This window comes from Salminus brasiliensis, chromosome 3, assembly GCF_030463535.1.
Source record: "Salminus brasiliensis chromosome 3, fSalBra1.hap2, whole genome shotgun sequence".
NCBI lineage: Eukaryota > Metazoa > Chordata > Actinopteri > Characiformes > Bryconidae > Salminus > Salminus brasiliensis.
The window spans coordinates 22,593,374-22,611,830 of NC_132880.1; the positions used below are offsets into that span (position 1 = coordinate 22,593,374).

General features: G+C 42.9%; 1 protein-coding gene across 1 annotated transcript in view; it reads right to left on the reverse strand.

Annotated features, from left to right (window-relative positions):
- efna3a (ephrin-A3a) overlaps positions 1 to 16,947 on the reverse strand; it is a 146,795-nt gene extending 129,848 nt beyond the window's left edge. The window contains exon 1 of the mRNA XM_072675607.1: positions 16,205 to 16,947. Within this exon, the coding sequence (XP_072531708.1) occupies positions 16,205 to 16,314 (110 nt within the window). The 5' untranslated portion in view covers positions 16,315 to 16,947. The remainder of the gene's footprint in view (positions 1 to 16,204) is intronic.
- Between the last annotated feature and the right edge of the window lie 1,510 nt (positions 16,948 to 18,457).

The window sequence follows — 18,457 nt, forward strand, 5'->3', positions numbered from 1 at the left end:
TCAGCTAAGCACCGATAATTCCAGAATTACCCAGTGGTCCGACCAGTATTAAACTGCACAAAAGTTTCTATCCGACATTGTACCTATTCTAATTAAAAGATTTTTCCTCCCTTAGACGCTATCGCTGGGGGATAACAACGGGCATAGTGTAATTTGCGTTAATTATTTTTCAGTTTCAAAAAAGCGATAACATTCTGTCACAAGTCTGGAAGATTCTAAACCTTCTTCACTAGAAGAAGATATTATATTAATATCTGCATTGGATTAGAGGTCTAGCATGTAGTATGTAGAAAAGAAAAAATGATCCTTTACAGTTCACGCGTCATTGTGGTCAAGCTTGTCGATAAAGTCAGAATGTAGACTGATTGTAAAAGTAATGGCATGTAAGTGTGGGCATTACTGTTAGGGGATTGCAAGTTCAGTCCCCCCATTAAGACACAGCCATCTACAACCACCCAATAGACCTTGCTCTCTGAGTGGGTAGGAAGTCTATCTCTTTCTCCTCCATAATGCGGTATGATCCAAGCCAATGCAGAAGTCAATCAGCTGATGTAACCAAACTGGAGATTCTCCTCCAATTATGTTAGTGGTTAATGTTCTCCTTCAAGCCCTGTCCAAGCGGCAGTTCTGAAAGCTGTTAGAGTGGTAGTACTGTTTGCGATGGGGATCTAGCTAATGAACAGAGCTGTACAGAACTATTCAAGATTCAAGAGTTTATTGTCATGTGCACAGCAGAAACAAGCAGTTACGCTGTCCAATGAAAGTCTTACTTTACAGTTCCTCCATTTACCAACAATCTTATAAACATCACTATAAAAAGAGAGAAACGGAGAGAGCGAATAAGTATATTACTATATATATGTATATATACACTAAGTAAACTATAGTATAGAAAGCAGAGGAAAGTAAAAGAGTACAGCAGAGTATGGATGTGTGCATGTGTAAAGTGCATAGGGCGTTAAAGGGGTACGAAAGTAAACAGCATTGTAAAACGGTAGCAGCGATATATGTAGTGGGCTTATATTAATGGGTGCATTAATATAAGTTGGGCAAAACAGTGGAACAGTGGAACAGGGCAGAAGCTAACACTATTTCTAATGGTTTTGGGGGTTTGAATTAGGGATTTGTGATATTCTGGTGTTCTGCGATATATATATATTGCAATAATACAAGAATTTTCACCAGATTTCTCCAAAATCAATCCAACATGTCTTGATATTAATAATGCACTCCATGTACCCAGAATTAGACTGAAATAAACAGTAATATTGGGTAAATATAATCTGCCTATGGTAGATATGTCATGGAGAAAGTTGTATTTTATCTAACCTATTTATTTTGTCTTGCTTTGCTTCATTCATAATATTTACTACACTGTAAAAAGCAACTACATTTGGTTCGCCTGATATGTGATTCTGAGTCACTACGATTAAAGCAATCTGAATTACTTTGCATGAACAAGGAAAAACACGTCAGGCCAACAGATTTCACTCTGATATTGCAGCAGTTATATTGTCTGTGTTACCCGAGAAAGTAATTTTGTGCAACACGTGGTTGGTTGATTAACCCCTTTAACGCCCTATGGGCCGCCGGTGGGCTGAAAGTGTTATTACAAATTTCTATGACCGAAGAATAGCCCCCAGCAGTTTGTACAGAAGTCCCTGTAGTAACGTAAGGGGTTAAGCAGACGAACACTACAGGGCTTCTCAGTCTGGGCACCCCTTCGCTCACCATTGGCATGTAGTCGTCAGATGTGCAGTTGCAGTTGTGTTTTGCGTAAAGGCTACCGGCCTGGCCTCAGTGTTAAAGGCTGTAAGAGCATGTTACCATTTTCTAAACTGCTGTACTGGCTGACTACTGATCCTACAGTCAAAAATCTGACTAATCATACAGTCCAATTTAGGGACAATATGGTAAAAATACTATATAACGATTTAACACAAAATTGAACACAATACATGTAGCGATGGATTCTTAAAAAACTACTCAGATCCTTTCCCATTCACATTATTTTTTAATTAAACCAGTCTAATTACACTGTTGGTAATGAAACTTACAGTTGATCAGTGTTCTTTAAGCATATTGTGTATCACAAGGACAACATTTCTCACAAATCCATAAAATAGCGGCATATTGCCCAGCCCTAGTCAAATTATTTGGCAGATAGTTAAATTAAACAGTAACTTTAACACGTTAACAGTAATTTGTTGAACAGGAATATTGTAGTTACCATAAAATGAAATTCTTAACAGCCCAAACTAAATATACAGTAAACAATACGTGTTTAAACAAGCAAATCTAATTTAATTTTGGCTAAACAAGTGATTTTTTTAGAATTTTTGTAAAGTACTAAAAGCCATTGTTGAGATGCTTAATAAAACAGTGCAGTTAAATTGCTTGTTGCTACATAAAGTATTATTTAGGTCACACTAGCAAACCCATTTAGTGTAGTGTATGTAATTAATCATGTACTTGCATAGATCAGTTTAATAGTACAGCAAAATGACTGGGTTATTTTTGATTAAAAAATAAAAAAAATTCTTATGACGGCAATATCTGTTGCTCATTCCTAACTATAACTACAACCCCTGGCTCTTGGCGGCACATAGCATGACAATACGAGCTGGTTCTTCTGTTGACTCACTGCCTAGGAGGTTTTTCCCTGTGTCATATCAACGTCAAAGGAGGCTCCATTTTTTTCCCCCGCTCTCACTCGAGCCCATTACGAGTTTCCATATTCTTCCTTACTCTTCCATTCTTTGTATTGCTCCTCCAGCACGCCGTGCGCTTGGCATTGTGGGCTTGCTGTCATGTGTGACACAGCCCGGCGTAGACGATAGGATATTCTTTACCTATCTCACAATAATGAGCATCTGAACAAGCCTCTCTTGCTTTTCCTCTCTGCTGGCTGTCTTCTCCACTCTGTCTGCAGGTTGGATCTGCCCTATGACAGCTCTTGTCAAGGATTTCACAATCCTGACATAGCGTTAACTCACCCACCACCTGTAGGGGTTTGCGGGTGTATATGCACACACGCCCGTGTGTGTGTGAAAATACTGTGTGTTTATTTAAGGAGCTGGAGCAGGTTATAAACAGGCAGAGAGGCTTGATTAAAACGACACGTAATCAGTGAGGGGTCATCTCCGCTCAATGACAGCGTTTAATGGGGATGAAATTAGAATACAGGCTACAGTGTCTGAAATCTAAAGGGGTGTGCAAAAGTTTGAGCACCCTTGCCCAAATTACAGCAGTAAACACACCCTCCGTAGCTAATCGAGCATTCTAGTTTTTCCTGAAATGAAATAAAATCACGGTAAGCTGTGCAAAAGTTTGGACACTTTACAGCCTCAGGACATCTTGCAAGTGTCAGCCCCTCATTATCGTGCCCTCCCTTGGGGCGATTCCGAGCCGCCATGAGTTACACCTGGGATTGGGGGGTATTTAAGAAGCCTTGACACCGCCATTCGGTGCCGAGAATTGTCTCTTTTAGGACCCTGAGGTTGCCCGAGAGGTTCCCCGTACTGTTAGAGGTGTGTGGAGGCCAGCTTTTGCTCCGTCTTCTCATTCAGAAGCAGGTCACCCTTCTATCCACGTTTTCTGCAAGGCTTGTTCGCTCACAGTCTAGATTCTCTGGCTACCCACGTTCCAGCTAGGCGACCCTCGCTCACGGCAGCACTCTGCGGTTCCAGGTTTGGTCGGCCTAGCACTGTTGTTGTGTCAAGGGTCAAGGGACTGTGAAGGGCCTCTCCAAAAGCTTCTGTTCATGTCTCTTCTGGTAGTCTGAACTGTTGATTTTGAGGTATACTTTGGATTATTACCCTGCTGTAGAAGCCAGCCTCTTCTCAGCATCATCCTTTTAACAGACAGTGTGACATTTGCATCCAGAATTTCCCTCTACCTGGGCAGTACTGACAATGCCACTGGCTTTAATACAAGTGTACTGAAGCCACACAAGCATAACAGAACCTCTCCCTTTACTTCACAGTTGGCAAGGTGTTCTTTTCATGAAATGCAGTTCCTTTCTTTATTCCATCATACTTTTCTGATTGTTGACTTCATTAGTGAACTTCTTTCCAAAACTCATCTGGCTTGTCTAGATACTCAACGGTTTTTTGATGTGTGTGTGCAGTGCGGTTGCAGGTAGTTTTCTTCTTATGACATGAAGATTACGCTAGTTTTCAGATCTTTAGACAGTTTAACAGTCCAAATTACAATTCGGCTACAATCACACAGCAGGTTAGGGTGGCCCAAGTTCATATGTGGTATTACAATATGAACTGGTATGAATATGAATATGGTCTGAACAGCTTCAAATTCATGTGACTCTTACATCAATCTAACTCGACATTTGAGTGAGGAGAAGGGAAAATGGTCGACAGCAGTGAGCGTGGTAACGGACCTCAGACCTGATTTGTTATTCACAGTCAGAGACATACTCAACCTTTGCAACACTTACAGTGTCCATACTTTTATTTTACTTTTACATTTATTTCATTTTTTTGTCATGCCGGATAAAGTGAGCATGCATTAGGATTAGGATTTATTATATAAAGTTAGATGTAAAAGAAAAAATCCAGGCTTGATTGAAAGTGGTCCCAGAGTTTGGAATGTAAGGGTAATTTATATTATAGCATTCAATTAAATACATAACTAAATACATAATCACATAATTACATTTAAAAGGTATAGTAAAAAGAACGGAATTACTTTCAACTAAGGATCCATGTGCGTCATGTACTGATGTGTGCTGTGTGTGTGTGTGTGTACGTGTGTGTATGGGGAATGTTTTGGGGAAGAAATGCTGCAGGTCTGTCCCCACTTTCACAAGACCTCTCTACTTTCTGAAGCAGCATTAATATTCTCACTGCCTCTTCCTCCCTTCTTCTTCCTCCCCCCCTCTTTCCTATCTGCATCTCCATCTCTCTGCACTGTAGATCTTTTCTGTGCGCTGATCTTTTTCTCGCTGTAACTTCTTTACCGCCTCTGCCTCGTTCTCATTCGCAAAAATGTCTTATGCATTATACTCGGTCTCGGGCTGATGCATTCTTTCTCTCTCTCTTACAACCTGTCTCTCTCTCTCTCTCTCTCGCTCTCTCTCTCTCTACTTCCCTCCCTCTCTCGCGGGATGTGGCACAGAATCTTTAAATTGCTGTAAACGCAAATTTGTGAATCATAACCTTGCAACTATGCATTCCTTAACAAATTGCAAACATACACACACACACACATACACACTCACACTGAACGGCATTCTCTCCATTGGGATTTCCTATTGACTCTACACAAAGAGCTGAGCCATACCACGGGGCTGCATTAAAATGCCTCCTACAAAACAGACAAACACACACACACACACACACACATAGTGTCACACGCACACAACCTGCTCATTAAGTAAGAATATGCCCTGCATGCCACTGGAGAGCACATTCGGAGGTGAACCATGAAGCTTTTTCTTAAGGCAGGTGTAGAGAGACACAGACAAAGCCCAGGCTGACTTCCTGACACCAGTGTAGAAAATCACTCTCCACTCTACACATACACTACACGCAGTGGTGCTTCCACCTACACACACATCCCTCATTCATTTTCTCCACTGTCCTCCACAATACACTTGTACACCTGCTGATTTCTCTCAATCTGTGTAAATTATATGCCAGCAAAAGCAAAACCTTTCCTCGATTGTTTGCAAAAAAGTATACCTATGTATAGAAATACCTACATACACACACACACACAGGCAGACAAGAAGGGAGCACAGCAGGACATTGATATTCAGCACACCCACACACACACGCACTGTGGTTAGGATCTGAAATCTGGACTCTGTGTGAGTTAACACGCTGCAGTGCTCTGCACCATCATCATTAGGCAGACACACACATGCCAGCACAGACACTCATATACACATGCACACACACACACACATACACATTGCGCAAATCAAACAGCTGAACATCAGAATGTTTCGAATGATTAATGCCTTGGTCAGACACGTACACACACACACACACACACACACACACACATGCACACGTAAAACACATCCTCAAACGGAACAGAGAAGTGAGTTCCTGCATATCTGTGTGGTCATGTATGCACACATGTGCACAGAGGACAGCATATGATTATGCATACGCCATCGCTCATCTATAAACCATAAAGACATTTACACATCAAGGCAGCCAAATGCATTCCGAAATAGATTTCTGATTCAGAGCTTCACGAGACCAGATTAAACAATGAGGCTCCCCAGAACGGGGAGAACCCAAGCCTTATCTTTTGCAGTTGCGGTGCAACCTGTTTATTTACTTGCACGCTAATGGTTCGGTATTACACGGCTAGGCAAACTCAGACTGATGACTAAGATGTGTTCCTCTAAACATCACAGCTCAAACGTTAGGATCTGACTAAATTCTAAGGGTGTGTTTAAACATGCATTTATATGGATCGAGTAAGAAAACGATACACTGTTACAGCTTAGTCCTGGCTTGCTTTGTGTTCACACTAACAAATCGAACCAAAAGTGGAAAAAAGATGACATGAGACACATATTACAGACAGCTGTAAAAGGTCTGCATAAGGCAGGTGTGTTCGCAGGTCTTGCATGATCCACACAATAACCAGTCCTTAACCCGGTCTTATTAAATCGCATTGTCTTTTTACAAGCATTAAACCATTACTTTATAATAAAAAAAAAATAATGAATGCTATTTTAATGGTGGCTAGTTTTTAAACACTGTGCCGTTTGTGGTTTGGGACACAGTCGCGCTGAACTAAAACGTCAGACAGAAGAAGTTGTGGTTCAGCAAATGTAAGCATTAGAATGTTTCACAAAATCTCGAGAGATTTTACAATGGAACTGGTTACTAAGGCTGTGCAATACCGTTCCGTGCTGGTGCAGACCCTTTAGACGTGTTGCTAAAGCAGGACTGGGAAGTGCATGGCTTCTCGTAGTAATTGCACATCAATTTGCTTTTTTTGGATGTGCAAAGCGCTTCAGACTACACTGTATGGATGCCGAACATTATATTTTTATAATAGATATAATAGATCTTATATTTCTATACTGGAAATGTATGTACAGTGGATCTCTCCCACCAAACGGTTCTATGGCCCCAAGTATGGTTAGCTAACCGTGCTAAGAATACCAGGCTCAGCCTGGGTTCCATTCCAAAAGCCGCCGAAACAGTTACCCTCAATGCACAGAACTGTCCGACCCTGCAGTGGAAAAGAGGCCTAGAGGCCAAAGTTTTGTGGCACTTTCCATCACATGATAACGGCTTGCATTTCATTAGAAAAAGACACAATGAGATGCTTAGTTGGAAGAAAGAAAAGAAAAGTGGCATAATGTAAAAAATTATAAAGCGACATTCGGACATATGTTGTATGTCTCCCTTGTGCCACCAAAACAGCTCTGACCTCTCAATGCATTGACTCCACTAGACATAGTCAGCATTGCATTTTCGGCCACTTGATGCAACAACAGTAGGGCTTCTGTAGTATCGGACTAGATGGACTACTCTTTGCTTCCCATGCGCATCAGTGAGTCTTGAACGCCCACGATTCTGTAGCTGGTTCACTGGTTATTCTTCATTGGGCCTCTTTTGTTGGCACTGACCACTGCATACCGGGAACACCCCACCCCAGTCGTCATTACAATTCGGCCCATGTCAAAGTCACTCCGATTCTTGCGTTTGCCCATTTTTCCTGCTTCCAACACGTCAACTTAAGAACTGACTGTTCACTTGCTGCCTATATTATTCCACCCTTTGACAGGTGCCCTGTAACCACATAATTAAAGCTATTCACAATAAAGCCACCTGGCAGTGATTTTAATGTTATGGTTGACAGCAATTGGGCTCCACTTGCTCTTTTACACAACTCATGTAAAAGACTTGGTTCAGCTCAGTTTCTTACATTAAGTAAGGACTAATAATAGCCGAGCTATTATGTGCATGTAAACATAGCTGGTGTTTGAGGTTTGCTATCGATCACTGTTTGTGTTTTCTGTTCAGAGTTTAGCTGCGAAATGAGGAGACAGTGTGGGCCTGCAAGCAGCTTAAGCGTAATCAGTGTGGATGAGGGCTTTGTCTCTGATATTCACTCTCTCACCAGTGACACATTGAGGGTAATTGCAGTGTTGTTTTTTCAATCATAGAACAAATTCTGGCCAATAAGCGAGACGAAGCGCATGGATCTCAAAAGAGAAGTAGGTATTAGTTCCATCAACGTGTCTTCTGTGGCATTGTCATTGGAGTTTTCTTACTCTGCTGCCCCTCGGCAGAAACAGTCCTTCTAATTTCCGCAGTAATGGTGCCCTGTCCACACCACTTATTCCAAACTTCCCCAGACTAACGACAGCGCTGCTGACGCTGTAATAGAAACGGATTCGCTTGGAAGTTCTCCACTGATATAAATGTGTCCAGACATTTGAAGTAGCACATTTAACTTCTGGTCGCCCACGACTGCCGTTGAAGAGAGGTCAAATTACATTTTTGCCCGGCCGAATGTGCAAAGCACTGGAGAGAGACTTCAGTTCCTCTCTGATGTTCTCATTACGCCACTGACAGCACCCAAAGGGTCCGAGACCCTTCCCATAATTACAGCTTTAATGGGCAACTTCTCAATTATAACAGAATGCCTAATTATTACATACGCATTCAAAATGTTCTTCCTTAATAAATGTGCTTTATTCTCACCACGCTCAAGGGGAACGTTTATTGTCATTTTATTCAGATCTAACAAATGAGGGATATAAATAACAAATAATGTGCTACGTGCCCCTCGGTATTCCAGCTACTTCCTAATACTTATGCTTACTTTCAATTCTTACAGATAATGGGACAATAGGTCCCCAAATGTAGCTGGTTGTACTAGGATTTTGTTTGTTTGTTTGTTTTTTGCTGTACATCCAAATATGCGTGCCTTTAAAAACAAGAGCCAGTCAGTAACTGTAACGCTACAGTTGCATCTTATCTGTTAATGTGCTTTTTTGCTTCCAAACGCAGAAAAAATAGATATTACAGGGAATAATCTGACAGATGCTTTGAATTATTTCAAGCTAAATTGGCATGCATTACAGGACTAAACTGTATTATTAAACTCGTACTGATCCAGAATAAGATCAGGGCTCAACTGTTTAGCTGTATCGCTTATTGCAAAATATACTGAGCCAGACTCATAAAACACAGTGCCAGATTTAATGTGATGTTAAGAGCAAAGGAAACCTCATGGTAACACATTTTCTCATTCAGGAATGAGTATTACTCACATGTTTGCCCATTTGTGCAACATGTGGATCTTCTGTGCTTTTTTTATTTGAATGTGCTATTTACAGATTTACACTTGACAAAATTACTAATTGTATTTATTATTTACATTTCCCCAGTTGTTTAAAATCTGTGGCTATAATTTCTGAGATTTTTTTTCTTCTTTGAAGTAGCCTGTCCATTTTGGCAGCCAAACAGTTCCTGGTCATTACAGGTATAGTCAGGCCTAAAAAATCAATGTGGTTAAAACATGGCATGACTTATTTTAGTCATAAACAAACATTCCAGCATCTCACAACAATAAATGCCAAGAAAGATCAGCAAGAAAGGAAAAAAAGGGAGACAAACTTTAAATGTGTGGCCACGCTTAGTGTATTATCACTGTCATATAAAGATAGACCAATCGAGACCTTCTGTGCGCCTTTTGTTAGTTGACTGTGTTCTGGTACTCTCTATACTGAGTGATGGAGTCCTCATTCTGCTTCCCACAAGTGGATAATTTCACAGTTTATGGTAGCTATGGCTGAGTTTGAATGACAACATATATTTTCCATCAGAACGCACAGCGAAATCCAACACGCCATTTCTGCAGCCATGCACGAGGTCAGGTGCGAAGTGCAAGATGGCAAGCTATCATAATTGAAGCCTTTGCAGTTAATCCACATGCGTGCCGAACTGTGTGTGTGGATGATACGTTACACCACTACCTGTCGCAGTCTGCTCTGTGTGTTTACATTCTTGATGTACTGGTCATTGTGCACACTGCACTCTTTTCCTACAGGATACACACAAGTAATCATACACAAGTAAAATTCACACAAGTAATCATAATGGGCAACATCCAGGTCTGCAAAAATGATCATATATAGGTCATATATATTGTGCGATAGGTTGATAACGTGAGAGGCCTAATGCAGCGTTTGATTCATTTTTAAGGCAGATTAATTTAGGCATAAGCTCACTGAAAAGAGACTGGCAACAACACAAGGCCAGCGTCTTGTCCTATCAATTGCTTCTGAGGTAAGTGATCAATCATGTTCATTTCATTTTTCACTGAACTATTCCTTTCAGCATTAGCTCATTAGCATGTCAATTGGCTTTTACATAAAAAAAAAAAAAATACTGCAGCATGGAAAGACTGGCATGTATGACTTCGATAGTGTGCCGCACATTGTGTGTGGTGTAGAACAGGTACTGCCGACTTTAAATTGTGAATTTAACCCACTGTATGACCCTTAGAGAAGAAGAAGCATTTTAAGGGGAAATGCTTTGGTTATACACCATTTGCACATACGTTAATGGTAAAGTCTTTATCCTTTTGTGCATTGTCTTTACATGTACTGTACTACAAAGTAGGCATGATGTAAATAAATGTATGCATTAAATGAGGTTCTGATGTATGAACATCTGTACATTATGTACAACTTGAGGTGGACGCTTCATGTCTGTAACTTTTTATTTGCTAATTTAGTTGCATATGATTTGTCATATACAATCATGTTTTACAGATTGGGCGTAGCCAAATGACAAGCACCCAGAGATCTGCAATTTTCATCAGCTGTCATCCTGTGAGAATTTGCATCTAAACAGCAAATGCAATTTCCCTAGCAGGCGAAACCTCTCCAACATCGTTTGGGGTACTGTATCACAGTGTTGCGGGTAGGTGGATGGGTGGGGTGAGGAGGAGCTCTTCATTGTAGTATTTGCATTTTAATCATTGAATCTGGGATTGACTCTACTTGCTTGCACTGAGGGTCTATCTCCACAGGTGTGCTGGCTTAGCAACTGTCCTCCTTCTCTTTCTTCCTCAATGCATTTTAGAGAGAAACTGAGGGTTTTCTTTTCTTTTATTTTTTTTTTTTTTTGCTTCGTAACAATCAATGACACATTTAATATGATGTGAGGTGCTGAATGATTTATAGTTTAATATTCAAACAGACAAAGTTTTCTCATAAACCCACAGCGGGTCCAGCAAAGCTTATTAGATTGATATGAAAACATCATAATGCTGACATGACCCGAGGAAATAATGCACTAACTCTGCGGTTCAGGGCTCACACTTTCATAGTGAGATGTATTATTGTATTGTTTTTTTTTTGTTTTTTTCACAGCGACATTAAATAATAAATTAAGAATAATAGTCACATGCCTCCAAAACACACATCCCACTGTTCTGTTATCCTCCATTTTATCTTCTCTTTCTCTTCTGCTCTGCAGTGGCTTTCACATTTCTTAGCTACAGCTCGGGTGTCTGGAAGGCACAACCTGAGGACAGGTTGTTTTAAACCAAGCAATTGTTTGGCACAGACTTTCACATCAAGTTCGTCTCCATTCTTCTCCCTCTCTCAGCTTTCCTCTCATAATTCCTAGTGGTATTTCATAGATGCAGTCAAATCCAATCAAAAATGCATTTGGGTGCTGATTAATGTAAGGCCCCAGTATTGACCATGTTTTAGCCACAAGCACTTGATGGGTATTTATTTATTTCCTTAGTGACTTGAGACCATCTTTTGTGGCCCATGTTAAACTAAATCAATCCCTCCCCTTTCCCCAACATGCTTCCTGGTGGGAGTGCTGACGATTCGCAGGGAATGCACTCTGCTAGCATCAGCCACATGCATGAGTCATGTAGCATCAGGGAATTCACCATGGCTGCATCAGGCCATAATCACCAATGCCGAAAGATAAAGACAAAGAATAACAGATAAAGACACGTACATACACACCCACAGCAGTGCCAGCCCCGAGCTGTATCCTCACACCATGAGGCAGTGAACCAAAAGAATGCAAAGTGCACATGGTGCAGCACCTGCATGAATGATTTAGAGTGGCACAAAGAAAAACAGAAGTGCAGATCATGCTTATACCCTGGTAAATATCTGCTCATTCACACTGCCAGGTACACTGATCTGAGAAAAAGTCACTTCAGGCCTAAAAAGACAAGAGTCATGTCTCAGGATCAGACTAGAAGCCATTTCCATGCCTATGTGCAATAATCTAAAACGGTCTAGTTCAGTACCAATGAGTGGCATACTAAATGCTAGTGGAGGAATCTGCTTTCTATCGGGCAAAGCCAGACGGATGGCCTTGCATGTAATTGTCTAGCAAATCCACTTGTCTTCCTTTTTTTGAGAGCGAGCAAGAGAGAGAGAGATGCTCTGCAGCCTGGAATAGATTAGCACAGCACATGTCTCTTTGTCTTACTGCACCTGTCCGCAAAAATAAACCCTCCACACAATTTACCACACAGCTTCAAATGACTTCAGAAAAGTAGATGGACCATCATTCAAATATCCCTAGATTTATGAGCTTCAAGCTCAACAATTCCTAATACTTCTATTCCAGCTTTCTATTATACTGTGTTTCCTTCTTGACCAGTGGGAAGATTTATAGGTAGCTGCATCTACTGAGCAAAGTAGACACTGCTCCGGGCTGAGCTGAGATTTTTTCAAACAATATAATTGAACAATAATCAAATATAATTCTGTCTGTAAAGAATATTCCAGTCCGATCCAACTATTCGGCATACTTAAATATCTTTTAATAAGCTGCCTGTAATTGTGAAGTATATTCCACATAATCACGCGAGTGTGTGTGTGTGTGTGTGTTTGTGGGTGGATACAGTAATAGGATGTACGAGCGTGTAACAAGCTGATGTAGGAACTCTCCTGCTCCGTTGCCCATTGATCACTTTGCCCTGTGCCTCAATCTCTCAGGGAAGCCATTTGTCAAGGTGATAATTTGTTTTGTAGCACAGGAAATTGTTCGGCAGGAGTGAGATGTTTTGTTTTTGCAGTTTCTCCCATTTGCCCCACATATTTTATTCAGGAGTAGATTTTTAGGGTTTTCTATTGAGGTCAAAATCTGCAGCGCACTAACAGTCTGGTTTTCATGGCATCTGTTACGGTTTTAAGTAGACACGTTCTGTTTCAACCGTTTCATTCTCCTGTCTCCTGGCATTTCGCTGTAAAATATGGCCATGGTAGGATCAATGATGTCTCACTCAATGTTCGCCCACGCTTGCATCGGGCGTCCTCATGCACACCTTTAGCGCCTCAAGCTTTTGGGACTTTCCTCCAGAGTACCCCTGGTCGTGCGACAGACTTCCCATTTGTTTTCATCATGTTGACACAGAATGACCAATTAACGTCTGCTGTGAGACGGTGGCGCTGCTGCCCACCTGACACAAGGTTGTGGAGGTTAGGTTGCTGCAGGAAATGTGACAGCGCTGAAGTACTGAACTCCCCTCATTATGACTCGTGTCATAGCGGACTCGTTTTTCCAAGGGCCTGGAAATTGCCCTAATTAAATTGCAAAAAGTGGGAGAGTGTATATGTTTGGATAAGAGCGTTGATGTGTATTTTCTATGACAGCAAATGCACCATAGAGTTGTAACTGATAGGTGTGGCATCAGCATTCCCTCCGATGATTCACAATTAATTCATATCAATGAGATATTTGCAGAAAAAAATGGATTTCATATAATAATGGGTTAACTGGGCTCACCTTTTTTATAAAGACCCCCCCCACCACCACCTCCCAACCATTCCGTGTTAAAATGCCTTGTGTAAATATGTGTTTATTTTAGTATGTGCTTCAAGTCACCGGTACATGCTTACATGTAAAGTCGTGTGTGTGTGTGTGTGAAAGAGGATATTACTTGTGTGACTTAGTATGTGTGTTATTAATTGTGACAGCTGTAATGATCCTGGGTAGCTGTTGCAGTGCCAACAGAAGCTGAGAGAACTGCCTCCTAATGGGTCTGTGCAGATGCAATCAAAACCTAACCATGGGTTTCTGACTCACAGCTATACATATGCACTCATTCCATCGCCATGCTGCTTTACTGTTGCCCTTTTGAGTCATTCTAGCGAGCATCTGTGTATTTCTGCTACGCTACACAAAGACTTCTATTCTTGCGTTGACTTTTAGATTTTGAGATTCCCCAGACACTCTGCTTCACGTGATTGATTATCCTCTACTCAGTTGACTTTTCAGTGAGGATTTCAAACAGACTCTGTAAGCGAGGTCTTTCGCTGCATTCCTGAAATGGCTTTTATCTGTCTAAGCTTTCATCTGTCTGCATTGTAGCGGAGGGGAGAGAGAGAAAGACAGAGAGAGCCATGAGCGCCGATTTCACAAGCGTTAGCCCACATAAAGTTTTCACTCAGCTCCTCTGCCACCTCATCTCTCACAGCTGGGTGCCTCTGCCCTGCCATCTGGACCGAGTACATTGCCCAAGGGTGGAGCAAACGAGGGTCTCACCCAGTGCCGAGCCCTACAAGCCCGCTGGCCCTCTGCCCTGCTAGTGGGCACTCTCTCATGTCCTTGAGGTGGCAGCCTGATTGGGAGATTGTTGCTCCACAGCAGCAGAGGTAGGCCAGTTTTGGATTCTCAGAAGCTTCTGGCCTGGAGCTCCAAACCTCACAGGACTGATACGGGATCTGTATTCATGCCGTGAGGCCTCAGTGGGCGCCTCAGCTACCTGCAATCTGGGTCAATTTACGCATTATTTTATAGCCCTTATCTTAGTGTAGGAGGATGGAGAGAGAAAAAGGGCTTCTCACTCACAAAAATACATGGAGTACTGCTAAGCACAGAGCTTCCAAGGGCCCTACTGCTGGCAGACAGCAGAGCATAAAAATATTACGTACATAAAAAAAAAACAACCAACAACACAGAAATCGTCGCTCTCGCTCTCTCACTGTGACAAAAATATTGACACACACACACACACTGTCCACTGCAATAACACCTTTTGGCCTGCGTAAGTAAACTTAATAAAGAATCAGATGCTGCTTGACTTTTCGGTTAGCGCTACTCTGACCAAGTCTGTCTGACCAAAACATTTACACACACATGGTGGATAATTAGCAGTGATAGATAATGCTAACAACAGGATATGACTAACAGGGAGACCTGTGACTGTGCTCTGCACTTTGAAGATGCTGTGGTTATGATAATGAGGAGCTGGGCACTAATGAGTACACACACACACACACACACACACAAAACACACGTTCTCTGACACTTAATTGCCACGGCAGCTGCTGCTTATTGGGCTGGTGATTAGCAGTGCAACTCTCTGAGTAAAGTATGGCACTGCGGCACTCACACTAAATGATGTGGTTCATTCAAATGTAAAAGAAGAGGTAGAAGGAGAAAACGTAGAAGGCAAAATGAGAGAACGGGCGGAGAGAGGCAGGATAGAGATAGAGAAGAGATAAGTGGATGAGGTGAATACAAATGGACATGAGACAAGAGGGAGGGGTGTTGCAGAGTACATTTCATAAAGGGGGAAATAAATGTAGCTCATTTTAAGACCACAGGGCCTGAGCTCATCAGCAGGACTGACCCAGACAGTGCAGAGTACGAACAGAAGAGTAAAGGGAAAAGTGATGGGAGAAGGTAGGAGAAGGTAGGTAGGTAGCTACAGTGGTGTAATAGAGGGATGGGGAAGCCACGGATGACTCAAGATGGAGTGAGAGATGGAGGTGTGTCAATTATTTAGGTGTGGATCTCTCTCTCTCTCTCTCTGCCACCACAGTGTGATCTACATCTGCGCTGAACAACGGAAAAGTGAACTGTCCGAGAAGCAGAGCCAGCCGTGACCCAGCTCTGCAGCGTTTCAGGCGGACTCCCCTGAGGCAGGTGTCAACAGCGGGCTGGGAAGTCGTTCTCCCTCACACCTAGAAAATGCCCTTCTAGATGAAGAAGGAGGGAGGAGGGGGGTAGAAGAAGAGTTAGGGGTTACTGGTCGAGCACACTGCTAATTCTGCTCTCCGGTGTCCCGGGTAGCTCTGACAACTGCGACGGGCGAACTAACCGGGAGAGGAGAGGAGGAGGAGGAAGAGGAGGAAGATGAGGAAGAGAGAGAGAGAGGGGGGGGGGGGGGTGGAGGAAAAGTGAAGTGAAGGGTTTGTCCCACTTACTGAATGTTTGAGCTGTTCCAGTACACGGCATGGCGGTTATTCCCGTGGCTCAGGTGCAAGTTAGCGGAGGCGAACACGAGGAGACAGAGGCAGACCGCTGTGAGAGCCATAATATCCTCCGTTTCCCGCCTCTCTAGCCTTCCTCTCTCAGTCCTTCTGTCCCGCAGAGACGACCAGGGGCTTTTATAACATCCCGGCTCGTAACTCGTAAAAATCGTTAGCTAGCTAGCTAATAATGCCGTCGACGTATTAGCCTCGCTCCGCTCCCGTCGGCCAAAGTCAAAGCTGGACGATTCTCGCAGCTACTGTAATCCACAGCGTCTCTCACTCATCCAGGCATCTTTCTTGTCTTTGCCTGTTCCTGGACGATGCACCTCACTCACTCACCGAGGAGAAAAGTAGCCTCGTTTACACCCAACCACCCCGCTAACGGCGTTGCTCGTTGCTCGTCGCTCGCTCCGCTGTTTGGCTGTAACGGTCAGTTTACCTCAGAGTTTGACGGGAGATTCTCTCTCCACCTACGCGCCATTTTTTTCAAGTTGTTTCGCGGCCGGTCCGGTACTCGTTCTGGGGTCTCCCCTCCTCCTCCTCTCCCCCCACCCCTTCCTTTTTGTCTGGAGTAATAAAAGTAGCTAATAATAATAATAATAATTATTATTATTTTCTCCTCAGGTGTCTCTCGCAGCGCAGCCTCGCGCAGCGCAGCCTCGCGCTCTCTCTTTTTCGCTGTGGCGGCGCTCGCGCCACACGGCCACGCCCCCTCCACCCACGCGAGTCCTGTTTAACTCTCTACCAATCGGAAAGCCTGGCTGCTCTGCGTTCACGTGCAGGCCCGTCGCCTACTAACCCGCATTGTCCCTGTGCTGCTTCTGAAGGCTGTGGATCTGGAAATCGGTATTCCAGCATGTTTTGGTCATAGGATGGGTTTCTGCATGTCCTGTCTGCACAGTTAGCTGCCTTTCCTGCACTTTACAAAAAGTTGGGATGCTATGTATAAAGCAAAAGCACATCTTAACTTATATATATACATATTTTTCCCTTTTTTATTTATTTATTTATTTTAATTTACTGATTGCATCCATTAACAATGCAGCAAAGTTGAGTTTTGCAGAAGCAAACGTGGCTGCTTTAAAGGTGCACGTATTTGTCACTGTACAGCGTACAGCAAAATGTGTCCTCCGCATTTAACCCATCTGGTAGTGAACACACTCACACACACACACACACACCCAGAGCAGTGGGCAGCCAGCTCCAGCGCCCGGGGAGCAGAGAGGGTAAAGGGCCTTGCTCAAGGGCCCAACAGTGGCAGCTTGCCGAGCCCGGGAACCGAACCCACAACCCTGTTATCGACAGCCCAGAGCTCTAACCGCTGAGCCACCACTGCCCCGAGATGCCGAGCTGCCTGCCACTGAATGTTTCTGCATCAAAAGTTATGTACCTTATGAATTTATTTATTATTAATTAAAAAACTTAAAAAGGACTTGACACTAAACCCACTAAAACCAGTTGGCGCCTAAAAGACATAAGCGTCTGTGGTTGGTGTGGCGCAACAGATAGCACCGCTCCCTGCCAGTGAACTACCACACCATGTGGGGAACCTGGGGTTCGATTCCCGGTCTGGGTGACTATCCTGCGCTACACCAATAAGAGTCCTATGCAAGACTCCGAACACTGCGTTGGCCAGTCACTGTAATATGAGTAACCTTGTAAGTCGCTTTGGATAAGAGCATCTGCTAAATGTCTTTACACCCTTTTGGCATTGAAAAATGCATTGTGGGAACAGCCTATGGATAGCACATGAGTCAGAATGAATCTGACACCACATGTAAGCTAGGCCAAGTTTCATTATTGAACCATACATTTATTAGGGGTCCAGACACAGCCAGGTGGAATGTGACCGTGTCCATGCAGCCATTGAAGACCACCAGAAACAATGTTCCAGTCTGGAGGGGTATGGCACTTTTGGAAGGATGGTGAGGAAGAGCGAGCCAAAATTAAGTGAATGCGCTTAGACACAGTGGCTTTCTGGATTTCTGGGTTTCCTTTGAACAGGGAACCAGTCCCCCCATTACAACAGATGTGCGTTAACATAAATATTATAAAAAGGAACATGAATTTCTTGTTTTGATGAAAGTAGTTGATATCTTCTGAGCTAGATTGAAGAAGAAAGCTTGGTTCCAGATTTCTCAAGGTGGGTGGATTGTGTAAAATGTCATCACCAGATCACCCGATTTAACTGTTAACAAAACCAGG